General features: G+C 50.1%; 6 protein-coding genes across 6 annotated transcripts; 3 read left to right on the forward strand and 3 right to left on the reverse strand.

Annotated features, from left to right (window-relative positions):
* Positions 1-4,759: 4,759 nt before the first annotated feature.
* On the forward strand, positions 4,760-5,375 carry TRIVIDRAFT_33598 (uncharacterized protein; the record flags this gene model as incomplete). The annotated part of the gene is made up of 2 exons (XM_014106166.1): positions 4,760-4,943; positions 5,002-5,375. The coding sequence occupies 2 exons, from the start codon at positions 4,760-4,762 to the stop codon at positions 5,373-5,375; spliced, it is 558 nt and encodes a 185-aa protein (XP_013961641.1).
* A 1,614-nt stretch (positions 5,376-6,989) lies between these two features.
* On the forward strand, positions 6,990-8,066 carry TRIVIDRAFT_63196 (uncharacterized protein; the record flags this gene model as incomplete). Its single annotated transcript, XM_014106167.1, has 3 exons — positions 6,990-7,044; positions 7,164-7,408; positions 7,470-8,066. 3 exons carry the CDS (start codon positions 6,990-6,992, stop codon positions 8,064-8,066), a joined length of 897 nt encoding a protein of 298 aa, XP_013961642.1.
* Positions 8,067-8,626: 560 nt separating this feature from the next.
* On the reverse strand, positions 8,627-8,944 carry TRIVIDRAFT_188294 (uncharacterized protein; the record flags this gene model as incomplete). Its single annotated transcript, XM_014106168.1, has 3 exons — positions 8,627-8,694; positions 8,748-8,883; positions 8,942-8,944. 3 exons carry the CDS (start codon positions 8,942-8,944, stop codon positions 8,627-8,629), a joined length of 207 nt encoding a protein of 68 aa, XP_013961643.1.
* Positions 8,945-9,970: 1,026 nt separating this feature from the next.
* TRIVIDRAFT_9795 (uncharacterized protein) lies at positions 9,971-10,381 on the forward strand (the record flags this gene model as incomplete). The annotated part of the gene is made up of 3 exons (XM_014105464.1): positions 9,971-10,003; positions 10,108-10,234; positions 10,320-10,381. Coding segments are annotated over 3 exons (222 nt in total), but the record flags the coding sequence as incomplete, so codon positions are not given.
* Positions 10,382-10,645: 264 nt separating this feature from the next.
* Positions 10,646-13,084, reverse strand: TRIVIDRAFT_73324 (component of a calcium permeable channel; the record flags this gene model as incomplete). Its single annotated transcript, XM_014106234.1, has 2 exons — positions 10,646-11,563; positions 11,649-13,084. 2 exons carry the CDS (start codon positions 12,877-12,879, stop codon positions 10,878-10,880), a joined length of 1,917 nt encoding a protein of 638 aa, XP_013961709.1.
* A 475-nt stretch (positions 13,085-13,559) lies between these two features.
* On the reverse strand, positions 13,560-14,592 carry TRIVIDRAFT_73327 (uncharacterized protein; the record flags this gene model as incomplete). The annotated part of the gene is made up of 4 exons (XM_014106169.1): positions 13,560-13,988; positions 14,050-14,171; positions 14,248-14,463; positions 14,539-14,592. 4 exons carry the CDS (start codon positions 14,590-14,592, stop codon positions 13,871-13,873), a joined length of 510 nt encoding a protein of 169 aa, XP_013961644.1.
* Positions 14,593-16,458: the final 1,866 nt, after the last annotated feature.

Genomic DNA, 16,458 nt, shown 5'->3' on the forward strand with positions numbered 1-16,458 from the left:
CGTTGTGTATAATAGTCAATAATTTTGAGAATAATAATCCAAGTAGGCTGGGGAAAACTGACCAGAGATGGAAAATAATAGATTCATGTCCGAGTAAATGCCCGCCGCATATGTGACAGGAAGTGTTCTCTCGTATATTGTATAAGTCGTTGTTACCCACCTTCCAGACTTGACTCTCCCCAGTTCAAATGTCTTATGACTCTTTTCTCTTCATTTCATCTATCTCGGTAGTTGTCCGAGTCTATTTTGCCGAACCTTGATCTTTTGCATAACGCGTAAGGCATAACGCAGACTTGAAGCAAAAGTTGTCAAATCTAAATAAAGCAACTGAACGATTATTGGACCGGAAGAACAATTGTGCTCACAATTTTGCTTATTGCCACCCACAAGCTCTTCTAGCCCCTCCCTGTGATTTGAGAGGATGCCAAATCTCAAGCTCTCGCCTCACCAGGGCAACCAATGCGACGGAGTCCCGGCCGAACGAGAAGATTTACCTTGATGCTAATTAAAGAAAACAGAGGAGAGAGAAAAAAGAGAGAGAAAAAGACGCAAAGCGGCCAAGACGTGCGGCCGACAGGTAAAACCAGGTGAAAAAGCTGTTGAAAGAGGAGCCAGAGGTTTCAGCTGAAAACCAGGGTAGACCAGAAGCATTGCTCCCCGGTAGAAATGAGGCATAGCGTGAGGAGTTGACTCAAAAAGAAGGTCATGTCATTGACTCGACAAGAAGTGCCGAGCTTCTACGGCTTCATTGTTTCTTTTAACCCTAATTCATGTCCGTGTCCGTCCTGAGTGGGGGCTCTCGAGGACAACACAGCTATTATGTAGATCAATGAAGGAACCCCTGCAAAACCTAAGAATAGAAAACTCTTGAGATTAGAATCTCTCTCGCCCTGAATACTTGTCGCGGGTTAGTGTAGATCACCATGCTCTTTTCGACAGCTACATGTCCTATTTTTATCTACCTACCTGATCCGTGGTATTCTTGGCAGCCCTACGGAGTATGCAGAATGGCATCCGCGTTTTAGCTCAAAGGATGAGAACGCATGGCAAGCAGGGATAGTGAAAACCGCATGCGACATATCGCGGCATGTGTTTGCAACATGCATACTAGTAATGCGGCTCGTTGAACCGTGCGAGCATTGGCTCAATACTGCCCTTGGAACCAGCATTGTTCACACTGCCTCGGCTCCTTGAATAGATGGTTCTTGCAAGACACGGGCCAGGGTTAGGATGCGGCACAAAGATGTCGGGAGGGCGCCGTTGACGATGCCACGCTTGCTAACCTATCTCATCAACGCCAGGGAGGGAAGAGCTAGTGGTCAATGCTGGACAAGAGCCTCAAGTATAGTCATACCCTGGCATCCCCATGCATGATTTCTCCGATATTCGCTATAATGAGATTAAGCAACATGCTGTACTGACTGAGGGAGAGGTAAGTAGATCGGTTGTCTTGTCTCGCAAGACTCTTAGGCAGCAAGAGCACCGTCCCTTTTGCTAGGGCAAATTAGGATGCGATTGGCGTACCAGTCGGTGTGATTTTTGAACCACACAAAGTGTAATTCTGCAGTAACACACGATCTTGTTAGCCCGACTTGCGTTCGGTGTCGCCGCCACATCTCACGTCGAGTGTCAAAAAACGTTCACCTGGTTTGCCCAATAGCCTACCCAAGCCCCGAGTCCCCATGAAATATCCAGAAACGACGAGCAAGGCGAGACTTCTGGCACCGTGGTGCCTGGTAACGGTGGGGTGAGGCGCGTGGCTTTTGCACGTACCACCTCATCGCGTGCATGGCTTTAGATGAAGCAACCCTCCTGAATCCAGAGCTGAGAAATCGATCCGACCAATGTGAATAGAGGCTTGATTGTATTGGTGGAATTGGAGGTAAGGAAACTCGCTCGTGAGCAGGTGTCCGCGTTTGTCGACCATAAGGCGTAGAATAGATGCCGAGCTGTGAGGATTTCCAAGCATGCTTATTGATACAACGACGAGACAATGAGATGTGACAACGATACTATATCGCTTGCGTATTACGAAGCATAGTCTTGCGCGTGTTCATTTGTCATCCACCTGGAACTATAGCATTGCGTGCGTGCATGCGCCAGCGAGCCTCAGCAGGCGTGGCTAGTGACGATTAATGAGTCGGTTCTGTCACCCGAATGCGTCAACCAGCGGAGATGCAAAAAAGGACGAGCGCTGGGCTGACGCAAAGCAGGAAGGGGTGTGACGCCTGGTACCCCGTCGTATATCTCGCTTTATTAGCTAGGGTTCCTTGATTGGGCTGAAGAGCTGGAGGGCACTGGGCGGGGACCTTTTGTAACGCTGTTTTGATTGGAGCCAGCCCTGCGTGCGGCCCCCAAAAATTAACGTTGGCCGGTAAAAGAGTCATCCTAGTAACACAGACAGGGCTAGGTGTCAGTCTAGCAACGTAACTGGAGAGAAATAGTCGTGGGTTGAGACTGTACGGTTGTGTTGCTTGTCAATTGCAGAAGCTCAGCTCAAAGGAGAGGCAGGATGCGAGGCTGACGATGATGCCGATGGTGATGTTGACGAAGTGAGGTTGAGAGGACGAATTGAAGCAAGCTTTGCGAGAAGTACCTACATACGAGTACCCGTCCTCATAACGTGACCTGCAGTATGGCACCGCAGCTACAGGGAAGGAGCACTAAGCTGTCTCGCTCGGTATCGAAGCGACTCTAGAACTCAACGTTAAGTCGCCTATAAATAGCCTCCAGGGCTTCTGATGGGCAGAGCTACAGCGGCCCTAGCACGCAATTGGTCACAACGCATCACAACACACGCCTCACAATCGCCAAGATGGCTCTAATTCTCAAGTCTCGTCAAACCTTGAACTCGTATTATCCTCAAGTCCGTCAAGGTGGCGTCTGTACCTAAGCCAGCATCATGTCATGCAAAGAGAAGAGTCGGCATGTGCGCAGGACAAGGCACCCACAGCGTACCTAAGAAAGGCACAGGAACCAGTATCCAGGAATGCAACCACTGTGCCCAAATCGAAACAACCCCCCTTCTTTTTTGCTTCTTCTGACATGGAACTCCTTCGCTTCCTGCATAAACCCAAAGCTGCGGCTGAAGCCACAAGGCGGCGAAGTCTGGCCACTAAACAGTTGAGACTCGTCTTGTGCTCTCCGTAGTCGGTACCTACTATGTATGCAGGTCGTCTCTTTTAACATTGGACGGCAGGGTATTTGGCCCCACAAGGCAGGCCTGTAATATTGCAATTGGTCCAAATCATGTGCTAAACCTCCCTCTCTAACCTTGTTTGACTCGATTCATACCACATTTTGGTCTAGTGCCGCTCTGTCGAAGCGATGTCACTACTGGAGCACTTAGTAACTGGAGACCTGAGAAATACCTCGACGGTAGCCGGGCCTTTTGGTGTTCTGGCGTTTACTCATACATAGTATATGGCTCTTTTGCAAACAAATATCCCGACGTTTGTTTCGGAGTCATTACCTTGCCCGTTAGATTGGGCACTAGAATTGCAGTTAATCACTAGATGCCTTAGGGCAGCAGTAGCCCCAGGCAGCAAGCGGTACGGAGTAAGGCAGATGTAGCTACGCATGAATGAATGCTGGATGCTTCGCACAGGCATCCCCCTGCTGACGATCCCCTGCCCAGGAGGATCGACCTCCCCGTCCTCTTGCTCTCATTGCCGTGCGTGTTCCCAGATGTAATGCTCGCGCTACTTACCCATACGGTACTGTAGCAGTAGCAAACCAAAAACATCCATGGGTACCTACCTAGTACTAACCTGCTGAGGGACTCGGACGAGACTCCAGCACGGGCACCAGCACTAGCAACTAGCCCTGCTTCTAGCAATCTTCTTGCGCTCAACTCACGGGCCTCGCCAGCCACGCCTTTCCCGCTCCGGGTGACCTCGCCTGTGATCCTTCGGCGTATCGGCCGTGTGAATTCGAATCGACTGCTTCAACAGCTTCAACAGACCAGAAGCCCGCTAGTACTGCTACGTCACCGTTGCTACTTGTACGCCCTCTGTCTACTCTGTAGTCTCGCATCCCCCGTATCGGTCCATCAATCCATCCATCCATCCCTTCTCTAGCATCGGCTCCGGTGTCCGTCCACCCACGATGCCGCGCACGCTGATTCCTTGCCACTACCAGCCCGGACCCTGGAATCCTCGCAGTGGAGCCTGAAAAGAGCGTACCGCAGATCCCTTGGTGTGAATGTGTCTAAACTGGTCCCTGCCCGTACATGTAAGCTGTCGGATGGCCCGTTTAGCTCCTGAATCACGGCTGTCGCTGCTCGACGACCGACGGGTGCTGGGGTTAGAGCCGGGGCGTTCTGGCATTTGGCCGTTCGGATTCTGGGGGCTCTGCCTTGGTCGGTTTCACGGCTCATGTTTTGTCTTGCCTCGCTGCTTGACTTATAAGCCTTGGCTGATTCCCACTATTATCCATTGCTTCTCTTCTGGAATTGATTTTGACAAACACCATCCTTGCCACGTCGTTTACTCTTTCTCCTCTGGCTATTCAAGCATGAGCCATTCTGCTCACTTTAATGATACAACTGTCCAATTAGCACGTGCTTTATTTTGAACACATTTAGCCTGGGGTTGTTGAACACGGCCCGTCAGTTGACACCACTTGGGCATAAGACTCTACATTGACTCTTAAAGCGCCCAAAAATTTCTACGCACTTTCCGTAACTTGGATTGAATCCTCGAGCGGTCGATTGAGCCATTCGGTTTTGGCCACAGAGCATAGTCTTGTTTCTGTTAATATGCCTACAACGCAGCGATCCAGAAGTCTCTCGCAAAGTCCCGAGCCTTCATCCCACAAGAGCAGCAATTGCTCTACGCCTCCCAAAAGAGGTAAAGCAAGCGCAAAGGATGCCGAGTGGTCTGAGGTTACAGACCCGGAAGAAAGGAGGCGGATACAGAACCGCATTGCACAACGCAAGTTCCGTATGTCTCTCCAACTGCATCGCTATTTTAGGCGTTGGTGTGCTGACTGCATATTTAGGGGGCAAAGTTAAAGAGCAAAAAGAAAAGGCAGAGCGTGAAGCAAAAGACAAAGAAAATGCTGGCAACAGCTACCGTATTCCCGAAGCAGACGATATCGACACAGAGCCAGAACCGTCAGGTCTGCCATGGGGCAGCGTGAGCCTGAGTCACATCGTATCCCGGGGACATGAAGCTGAAAGCCGAAAGAGCAGCGGGCAGGGAACATACCTAGAAGACAGCTTTGTCGCTAGGAATTATTCCTCATCCTTCAGCTCAGACGTGCGCCAAACTGCTAGTTATGGCAGCAGCGGAGCCAACGATAACTACTTGGATGAGAATTCCTACGTTTACGATGGGCCTAGCTTTGGCCACCCTTATCCCATGCTTCCATGAAGGCACATGAGCATATCCTTCTACATATATTTTCCCTTTCGTCCTCTTCTTCTTCTTCTTCGTTTCTTTTTTTCCCCGTTCATTTCTTTTGGCCAATCTTCATTTTCTACCACTACCGGATTTTTGGTAGTGACACAATGTATTTATACCACCTGAGTTGTCTCAAAGAGCGGGCGCATATATGGGAAAGGATAAACACGCTGATGAACAATGCATCTCTTCTTATTGACAAATGACCAAGATTTACAGCGACTGTTGTTGTGGAGTTGAATAGTACATGTATATAGTATGGAATAAATAAACTAACGCGTATTTGATGATACTATCGAAAGTCGATACGAATAACTACCTGCTAGATACCTGCTCCCAATATGTAACTCTCTCCCTTACCTTAGGTGCTAGGTGGGCAGGAAGTAGTGATCCTTTGCCCTAAGTTTGCCTGCATCTAGGGTATGGGGCACCGGTGGCTCCCTTACACCGTGTTTAATATCTAGAACCAACAATTACACACACTTATTTTGGTTGCGACGGCAGACAATGGACAGGGGACTTTATTTTGTGGCTCTTGATCTATATTTGTGGAAGTGGGCAGGTCGATCATCTCTCTTCTCTGCTGTTTCAAGCCTCGTGTCCGGCAGCTGCAGGAAGGATTCGGCACCTAGGTAATTTGTAACATAATTACTAAGGCTATATGCTACGCACATGGAGCATGAAACCCCCACTCTAATTCTTTGTAAGTATTTGGTGGTGGAGGGCTCGAATTTTTTGCATGGAAGAATCAGCCGGGCGAATATGGAAGACTATCACTAGACACTCTTTACTACAAAATCCATGGGTGAAGAAGAGCAACAGATCTCTCTCTTTTGAACAAAATAAATCCCAGATGCATTAGAGCTGGATGACGGAACCCTTCAAGTGATGGAATACAGATTGCAATACCTGTGTACCTGGTACGTTGGCTGTAATTCGCTTTTCGTCTTCATAAATCGGGCGTTGAGATTCATTCAGTGCTTTAGAGGCTGTTGCTTCGGTGAGATGTCATGCACGAATCCCACCAGTTTTGATTCGCCATCCATCCCACCACATTCACTTTTGAAGAATTGCAGTACCTCGAATACATGCATACAAAAGCAACTCATGTAGGTATTCCATCAATGCTGGCCAGCTAGCTACTTACCTCGCCTCTGCCTGCATCAATCATTCACGATATGTAAATCTACAAAGCTCCCGCTCGTTAATAAGCCCTAAAAGGCATCTACGGAGGGTTTCGTACCTTATCTGGCGCTACTCTTCTGGCAGGTGCCACAGCCTCTCCCTCCTCACCCCACCTTCCTTCACTCGGCAATATTTGCCGTTTGCACTACGTACCTGCCTTACGCTCAGTGGGGTGTTTTTCACCGCCCGGCAGAAAGCCCATAATTTTTTTAATTTTGATGCAGCAGCTCTTTCTAGCTTCAAATCGCTGAAGCTACCACCCAGATCTCCCAAACTCCAACTTGGTCTGCGCGCGATCCCAACAACGCACAGCCGGGCCTCTGAACTTGCGAAAGTCGTTTCACCTGTGAATTTCCAAGCCTGTCCTGCCTTATTTACCTTCCAGATCTGCACGTCATCATGGGCAAATCTACCGTCAAAGAACAGGCGGATGCCGCCGCCTTGGCCGAGAAAGGTAGGTTTCTTTCCTTATTTTTTTTATAGGCGGGAACATATTGGCGCTTTAGTGTCCTCTCCTCTCATTGCCTCTGAACTGTGCAAGCCTTGCAAAGCTCATCGTCACTTTCACAGCAGCTCGCAAGGCCGAGAAGAAGGCTCGCAAGGCCGAGCGTAAGGCTAAAGAAAAGCTGGCCATTGATGGCAAGAACCCAATCTTAGCCAAGAAAGAAAAGTTGCTTGAGAAGCAGCTCCTGGAAATCGAGACGAAGCGTCTCCAAAACTTGGCCGAGTCGACCAAGCTTGAGGCTGAGGCCAAGCAGTTGCTTCAGCAATCTGAGGATGCCAGCAAGTTAGCTAAGCGCGTGGCCAAGGCTCTCAAGGTAAAGAGTTTCTACCCCAGTGCACATCTAGTTCTGCAACCTAAATTGACTTTGCCTGCAGAAAACCACCGATGGTGGCGACAGCCAGCTACTCTCCAACCTTGTGCATGATAGTGATGCGGACTCTTCGGACGAAAAGGACATCGATGATGCCATGGAAGACACCATTGCCACCCCCAAGACCACTCTGAAGGCAAAGGCCAACGATGCCCACGAGGCTTCCGAGAAGGAGAACAATAGCGAGAAGAAGAAGAAGGATAAGAAAAAGAAGTCAAAATCCAAGTCTGAGGAGAGCAACGCCATCGAAGAGCAAGCGACTAGTGCCAAGGCCAAGGCTGATGGCAAAAGAAAGCGACAAGACGACAATGCTGAGCAGCCAGTCAGCAAGAAGGAGAAGAAGACCAAGGGAGGAGAGCAGGTGGCGCAGGCCTCCACCGAAAAGGTCAAGATCCAAGGCCTCGAAGGAGGAGCTGCTCGACAGGATAAGTTCCTCAGACTCCTTGGCGGCAAGAAGGCCGGCGTCAGCGCCACCAAGCCAGGCAGCATCGCCTCCAACCAGAGCAATTCGGTCCGCGCCGAGGCAGCCATCCAGCAGCAGTTCGAGGCTGGCATGATGCTCAAGGAGAGTGGCCAGAAGCGCCGCGGTTTGGGTGCGTAGGGCTGCCACATCCTCTGAGCGATGGTGTATTGGCAAATCCATCACTTGTACTATACTGCATACAGCATTGTCGTTTCGCATTGCATGTCATGTTTGCATCTGTTCATCGCGTTGACTTCGACGGATGAAGATCATAAGGCGTTAGATAGGACTCACAGGAGATACCATATGGAATGATTTGTTTCTTGTTCTCTGCTCTCTCCCACTCATAAAAGCCCTAAGTACTAGATATACAATGCCCATGCGCCGTAAATCCCCATGATACATCAACTCTAGGAACATGTCGCAAAATAAGGCAGGGTACGCAAATGAAACGACAATGCAACAACAGTGGTGGTGGCAGCAAGCCGCTTGACAGCACTCAGAGACCATCGACTTTGCGCATCACCCTCGCCTCCCACGCCCACGCTCGCTCTTCTCTCTTCTATAATGTCAAGGCCTTTGCCGTTTTCTCGCATTCTTACAATCATTTTTATGCAAAGTTTTCTTTATTTTTTTTTTGTTCTTTTCGCTTTGTGTTGATTCAGGTTTGGTTAGGTAGGGTATTGAAGGTATTCAGACTATAGGCCGAAGAAGCGTGACAGGAGCTCAAAGACGAGTCCGCCAAAAACGACGAATCCAAGCAGGACTGCGCCAGGCAAGTTAGCGCAAGCATAACATCAGCATTCGAATTGGACGTACCGAGCCAGAACATGGAGATGGGCGACTTGGGAGTCTCCTTGGTGCGCTTCTTGAGCTGGTCCTCCGATTTGCCCATTTTGGCCTCCTGGTCTTTGGCGAACTTGGCGTTGCGCCGGCGCTGCTCGAGGGTTTGGGCCTGTAGAATTGGGGCTGTTAGGCAGTTGTTCTATTTTTATATGGGATCGGGGGCTTACCATTGTGAGTTTTTGTGTTTGTTGAGAGAAATTGGGGGAAAAGTTGTGGTGTAAGGCGGTAGCTGGAGAGATTGCGCCCAGCGGGTGATGCGACTTCTTATACTAGAAGCTTTAATTGGAAGGGGCCAATTATTTCGGATGTCGTGTCAAAATCCGAACGGTTCGATGGGAGGGCGGTTTAGGACAGATTTGCCTCTTGATTATTTGCACGCCGCTGCGGAACAAGTCAATTACGAAGGAGTGGAAGGGCGATGGAAGTCGAAAGGAATGGAATAGGAAGAAGTAATGGCCAGCAAGATTGATTCAGGGATCTGGACAAGGACATGTGTCGTCAAGGGAAAATAGCCGCGGCGCTATCTAATCGTTGGGAGGTATCGGATACGGGCTTTTCGCTGGCGTGATAGGGCTGCGGATCAGGTACCAGATACCTTTTACAGCTCGGGTTCCTGGTTAGCTGCCTGTATGAGTATGAGCACAGGTGCTCTAGCGCACTGCGGCCGAGAAACGGTCCAGTGTCCTTTGGGGGGCCTCCTCCAACGAAACGCGGGGTGCGACATGCTGGAAGATGGGCTGACGGAGCGCTGCGACAGTGCATTGTTACAGGCAGTTTAGCGAACAAGTAGAGTACTTGACAGATACTGTTGCGTGCACCGCCACATGGTGCGAGATCGAGGTACCGATTGGTGTCGCTTGTCAGTTCGGTTTCGGGATCGGCCAGCAGGATTTAGCGCCCCTCTTAGCAGCCCGAGACGCTAAAGACCTGCCACACAGCAGTTTTCGGCCCTACGAAATAGAACGACCGAAGAACTGGAGCTTCGTCTAAAGAGCGGCATGCGACTCCATCTCCAGCGCCCGATGACCGGCAAAAGCACGCATTGGACACGTGCATCCCCCTGAAACGACTCTCGCGATTCCGGGACCTCGAAGCCGACGATGAATCCGGCTCTGGGGCTGGGCGTCTTACGCCAGAGACTGGCGGCTGCTGGTCGTGCGCGCATAGCATCGCCGGGTGTAGCGCAACGACAGGCGAGGAGCTATGCGACGAAGCAGCCAAGCCCAGCGGTTAGCAGCCTTTGTCTTTCTTTCTCTCTTTCTTTCTTTTCTTAAATGATAGTTCTTTTATATGCTAACTGCGGGCGTGTGTTTGCGCAAAAACAAATTCACAGGCACAGTTCTACAAGACGTTTACCCGCCCGATAGGCAAAGTGCTCGTCCTTGCCGTCTTCACATATCAGGTCGCTTACTGGACTTGGACGAAACTCGAGGCCGACGAGCATCGTGCGGAGACTGATGGTAAGGGGGGAAAACCAACGACCCCCACATACGGGGTTTCTCTTGTAGAAAAGCAGAATGCTGACGGGAGACATGTGTATTATAGCAACTATTGTGGAACTGGAAAATACTGTGAATGAATACAAAAAGACAAAGGATGGGAAGAAGGATGCTTCGTGAGAGAAAGATACCAAGAGATGATCGACAATGGAAAGGCATTAACGGCACAAACGGGGTGTTGTGATAGAGCACGAGCAATTACGTACTCATATAAAACACGACGATGCCCATGGATAGAGTCAAATAGGACAACTGATCAGAAACCACCACCATCAACCATCAATTGCAAATTCACGGCTCAAATCATGCATGCATGTGCCTGTATTGCGCTCTCTATAAACTTGATATTGCAAATTAACCAATCACAGACGTGATTCAGGTCGCCAGCCAACCTCCAGGCTTCTATTCAAAAAGAGCCGTCGACCTTCCCGAGGTCAGCCTCAATCATAAACCAGCCTTCATCAAAAAGATATGCCGCCCGTAAAACGCCATGCTCCTCTTTCTTCTCAAATAGTGAACCAACCCTTCAAACCCAGTGATCGCTAACCATGAACGCCTTGCATGCGGTATGACTACTCTTTTCCTCTTCTTTTATCCCCCCCAATCATAGCAACAGACTTGACCCAAGACCAAGAGCGCCAATAAGGAGCGCTAGGCTAGGCGTGACTGCTCCCGATGCGCTAACTTGAGTTCTCGGCTCTCCTGGGTAATTGCAAGAAACCGCTCCGCCGTTACGGTCTCGTAGCCCATAACTCACGTTGAAACCAAGTTTGCCAGCCTGGGGACATCCAAAGCCAATCGCCGCTGGGCATCCCTGAACGACCCCATAGCAAAGATCCACGCAAGGCAAGATCTCCTTGTACGGTCCCGGCGCAATCACCTCGTCTATGAAGGAAGTTCGGGACGTGTTGAAAGCCGGCGTCTTCATAAGATCTTGTCTCATCTCATCCGGGAGGAAAGTGCCATTCGGGAAGGCCTGTGCGGCGTTTCGTGGAATGGTATAGTTGCTCTGATTTGAGAAATCCTCACAACGCGGGATAGCGACGGCGCAAAGCCATTGTTTATAGGCCACTGTGCAATTATTGCAGTCCACCGCTAACGAATATCGCTGCGTAGATGGCGCTTCGCAAGGAATTTGCATCATTACCTTTTGAAAATTGTCATACATCTCTTTGGCATACGCGTCGTAAAGATTTCCAAGTTCCGTATTGTTAAACTTGTTATTTCCAGGGGCTGCCCATTGCACGTCGTCACAAAAGTCTAGATCGGTGATGAGATTGCAGTTTGTTCCTATTCAAGCTTGTTAGTATATGATTCATTTCCAATTACTTCTCATCTCACAAAATGAGAAGCAAAGAAAAAAAAAAAAACGTACCTGCTGAGGTTTGAAAGTCGGTGGGTGGAAAGACAGTGCCTCCGCCCCCAATCACCCCTGTGCTTTGTCTCTTGGAGTTGGCTGTTGAATTCCCATATTTGACCAGGATTCCAGAATATGAAGAACTGGACGTGAGTCCTTGAAAGTAGAATTGTTGCCTGGGCCAGCCACCGGGACCCTTGTCGGTCATTTTGGTTCGGACCAATTCATTGTTATTCATTTGCCCATTATCCAGCCTTTTGGAGGCAATCTGAGCAACGTTATTCATTCCACAGACCGAGCGCGTTAGCCCGTCGAGAATCGGTGCCTTGGTGCCCTGGACGTAAAGTTCGTACTGCGGACCGGCGTTGAGGATGGACGAAATCTGACTCTTGTTGCTCGTCAAGCTCGCCGTCTGGAGCAAGGCGGATTTGGCGTCACTGTCCATCCATAACAGTTGCCCATTCTGCGAGCTGTATTGGTAATAATAGGCATCAATCGATGCCGCAATCTCAAAATTATATATACCTTGAAAATCCTTTGAGACGCTGGGGGCTGCAACCGTGATGTATACGTCGTCCGTAGCGTTCAAACTGTACATGACAGCGCCTTGCTCGAATGCCTTTGACTGAACTCCGGCCGCAGGTTTGGTTGCGTCAGGGCATCCATCCTTGCTAGAAGTCGAGATCAAGAAACGGAGTTGCGGAGGTGTCGATGCGTCTGCAGTGATGTTATGTGGTTGTAGGCAGGTGTTTGCAGACAGGTAGAGCGTTCTTGTAGCGCTGCTGCCTTGGTTATTATTTGGTGTATTGGTATTGTCATCACGCCTATCCAGGTCTTGGTCCCCTTCCAGTTCTCTTTTGGAGTTGGAAGAGCCCGAGTTCCCACTGCCGCTGAAGATGACGCTTTTCTGCACCACATAACAGGCAGTGGCACCTGGTTCAAGATTCAATGGTATCGGGACGTTGTTTTGTAAGGGCGTCGCATCGACGGGGGCTCGACCGACGATTCCACGATCAAACAAGGCAAAATCGGGTTCGTATAACTGATGCGATTCAGCGCCCAGCCGCAGAGGCTCCGCTGGGGTCGTCAAGTCGGGTAGAGGAGGTGCTGCAAGCTCCAGTGCGAGCGCCGCGGTGGGTGCGAAGAGAAGAATGTAGAGCATCAAGACAACCAGCAGGCCTGCGAGAGAGGCCGCAAGTCGCGACTGCAGTGGAGTCAATAGCATCACAGGCGCATGCCGTGCGGGCATCCGCTATCTTGGTTGTCGCTTGCGAGGAGGCAGTCTAGTAATGCGGCATGCTCTTGTTCTAGATGTGATGCGTCGTTGTCCAGTAGACATGTGATATCATGGTGGATCTCTGCAATGTTCGAGGAGGAGACGAAGAAGGCGAAGAAGAAAACGAAAAAGAAGGATAGAAGAAAAAAAGAACCTCCTTCTCCAGCGGCTTCGCTTCCGGTCAATGGTTTGTCAGATAGTCGTTTCACGATAATACGGAGTACCAGATGCCGGTTATCAGGCGGGTGGCAGCTATCGAAGCGCAGGGGCCGCATTCAGGGAGAGGCGCAGCTCATCCGCACAGCCACGTAATCCGCAATCCGACACCTCGCACCTCGTATGCGCGCATTCTGTGCAGAGCAGAGACAGGACACTGAAAATCACAACGAGGGCGCCTGCGCACATGCGAAAAAATGAGGGCTGCTTTTCAGCTGCAGTTACAGGATTGGAATACAAACATGCGGCGTCAGTACATAAATGTGCCGGGTAATTGTCAATGCAACATGGTAGCGTCCGGGGCGCTCAATTGGTGGCGCCATTGGCTCGGTCGGTCGAAGAGTTCATACTCGTTCGTATGTGCTCATTCATACATTTCAGCTTCAGGTGGATTCTCCGGGCGACGAAAAGGCACTTGAAATAACGAGCCCAACTTTCCATTGTCACATGTGCATTCTCTTGTCCAACCAGCACTTGATTGCGCCCTACAACCTCCAGGTCATGACACCTTCTAAGACAAACATGCGTTATCGAAATTCTGCGTCCCATGCTCTTGGTCCCTCATAACCTATTTCCTCTCCGGAAATCCAGCATGTGCCGGCCATTCCGTGATACCCCATTTTATTCCCAATAATCGGTTGATTCAATCTTGTCCATCTTTGTGGTCTACAGCACCTGGTCCGGGACTTGGCGAGCAAGTGGTTGAGCTTTGCGACCAAGTGCAAGTAGCAGCTCAAGCTAGCATAATTTACTGAGTCTTGTCAAAGGCATCAGTCTTGGAGCGGAGACCAGCAGAAGTACCAGGGCCCTGGAAGTATCGGCCGAGGGTAGGAGCAAGGAAGGATCGGAAAACGATCTCAGCGCCGCTGCAGGGGAAAGAATTAGATCCTTGTACTCTTAGAAGCTTTCTGGAAGAGAAAAACTTACCGGAAAGTGGGCAGAGCCAGCCACAGCAGGAAGATGAACTTGAAGACAAAGTAGAAGGGGAACCAGTAAACAATGCTGAAGAAGCCCTCGGCGACGGTGAAGAAAGCAAAAACAACCCAGTACTGAGAGTGAAGTTAGTCACCGCGCTTCATTGCTATGCGTAGACGCAATATGCAGGGGCAATCAGAAGTAACTCACCGTCAGCCACTGAGTGTCATCCTCTTTGGACTGAGAGAACAAAGCGGCCAGAGAGTAGTAGCCAGGAACAACAAAGCCGGCAAAGTTGGTGAGGAGCTGGCCACCAATGTTGAAGATGATGAGGAAGAAGTAGAGAGCAGCAACACCGACGACGCCGTAGGCCTTGGGAACACCAATCTGCTTCTCGAGGTTGTTAAGGGCGGGGTATTTGGAGAGCTGTATAATTTACAAGTCAGCACGCAGAGCTCGATTGAAGGCGTGGCGTTGGCCGAGGCGGCGAAGCGGACAAACCTCCTTGTCAATGATGCTCAGATAATCCTGAGCCTTTGCCTGGGCAGACGCCATTTTGCTTTAGAGTGAAGCTTGATGCTCAAATTTGCGCAGCTGTCGTGGTAGTTCTTGCGACGAGAGCAAAGGTCCCCGCAAAAAAAAAAAAAAAAAATAAGAAATAATCAAGGACAAGGTGTAGGTGAATAAATAATAGTAGCGCTAGAGAGGTACTGCAAGAGAGTAGGGCACAGCAGGAGGAAGAGGAGAGTTACAAAATCAGGGCGGATGGAGGAATGGGAGTGAGGATGGTATTAAGATGTTGATTAAGCCCAGATTTAAGGAAGCTTTGATAAATAGCGTCAGCGGCTTGGGGCTTGTGGAAGTAACAGGTTGCACTTGGCAAGGGAATGGACCGGCTACGTGTGCTGAGTCGATCTGCTCCATGCTGAAACTGGGGCCATGTTTGTGTTAGGGCCGAGGTTTCGGGACCCGGCAAGGTACAAGATCAGCTCACCATGCAACTGCCAGCGTGAGGGGTATCGGCCGCCGGCGAGATACATGCCGCCCTAGCATCTGGATGGAAGGGTCGGATATTCTGCGGTGCCCCCTTCAGGTGTAGTGGGTGGTAGAGGGGGAAGGACGCAGCACCTAAGAAATACGAGTACGGCAATGGAAGACCAATGGAAGGCAACAATACAGCAGATAACGCAGCGAGATGGAGCCCAGCGGAGCATTTCCCGAGCGTGCCTCACTAGAGGATGTAGAGGCGCCGTAGAAGATGTGTACTGGTACAGCGTAGCGCTTGACACGGCCTGGTGCTGACGCAAGGTACTCTGTACGTGGCGACTACTCCGCACTACCAAGTTGTCTTCCGGGCATTAGTCCTGCCGGGACCTTGGAAGTCCGTCAGCAGCAAGGGGTCGTGAGAGGGCTTGGAGAGCTGCGAGGGAGCATCCGACGAAGGTTGTCGGACCAGGAGGGAGCGCGCGCGCATGTGATAACTCCTATCTACTGTACTGTATTGAACTGTATTGTACTGTACTCGTACGAGTGCCTCGAACCAGTACCGTGAGGTGATGTAGGACTGACTTGGGCGACTTGCATGCAGGGCACTAGCAAGGCCAGAATATAAGGTACCTTATCTACCTACCTGTGGAAGTAAGAAGTATGGCCAAGCCAAAAGGTGCCATACCGCTTCTTTTCTGGAGTTTACTCTTTCAGAATTGCCGTCCATGCCAAATACCTATCGTATCGTATCTAACCGTGGCACCGCATCTGGAGATGGGATGGGGACACGAATCAGATCATTACCTTAGTAATAGGTAGTATATTACCTGTAGGAGTAACAATGCGTTTTCATTCTCTGCGGTACCTACAGCATACAATTAATTACTTTGCTGCGATTTGCCATTACGAACGTGCAAGGCAAGCAACCGGATAAAACATAGTGAATAACAACAATAACAACAATACGGAGTAGTACCTATTCTCAGGCATCTACCAATCTACCTACCTACCTGTTGGCTCGACTATACCAGTTCCACGTACGGAGTAGTAGCACCGGCATTATGACAGCATTCATCTTTTGTTATTGCCCCGCTCCTCACAACTTGGCCGCCAGCTGGAATTCCACCTCATTAGTGCGCAAGCCTGCTTACCTAATGTCGCAAAGTTTGTTATTCTGCCTTTTGTTTAGTTTTGCCTAGTTCGGCTTCTTGCCCAGTCGGGTCCGTCCTGCGTCTGTCCCGTCTGCTCTTCTCCTCTCGTTGGCCTCGCAACAGAAAATCAAATCACAACAACAGCTTCTACCAAAGACGACTCGCCACCAACCGCCAGGCGCGCGCATCGACAGAACCGCCCGTGCAGCCCCCTGTGCAAGTCGCTTGCATCAGCTCTTTCTTCGCATCCATCGTGGCTTTTTTTTGACCCTTGCTCGCGTCT

Source organism: Trichoderma virens (assembly GCF_000170995.1).
Source record: "Trichoderma virens Gv29-8 chromosome Unknown TRIVIscaffold_1, whole genome shotgun sequence".
NCBI classification, from domain to species: Eukaryota; Fungi; Ascomycota; class Sordariomycetes; order Hypocreales; family Hypocreaceae; genus Trichoderma; species Trichoderma virens.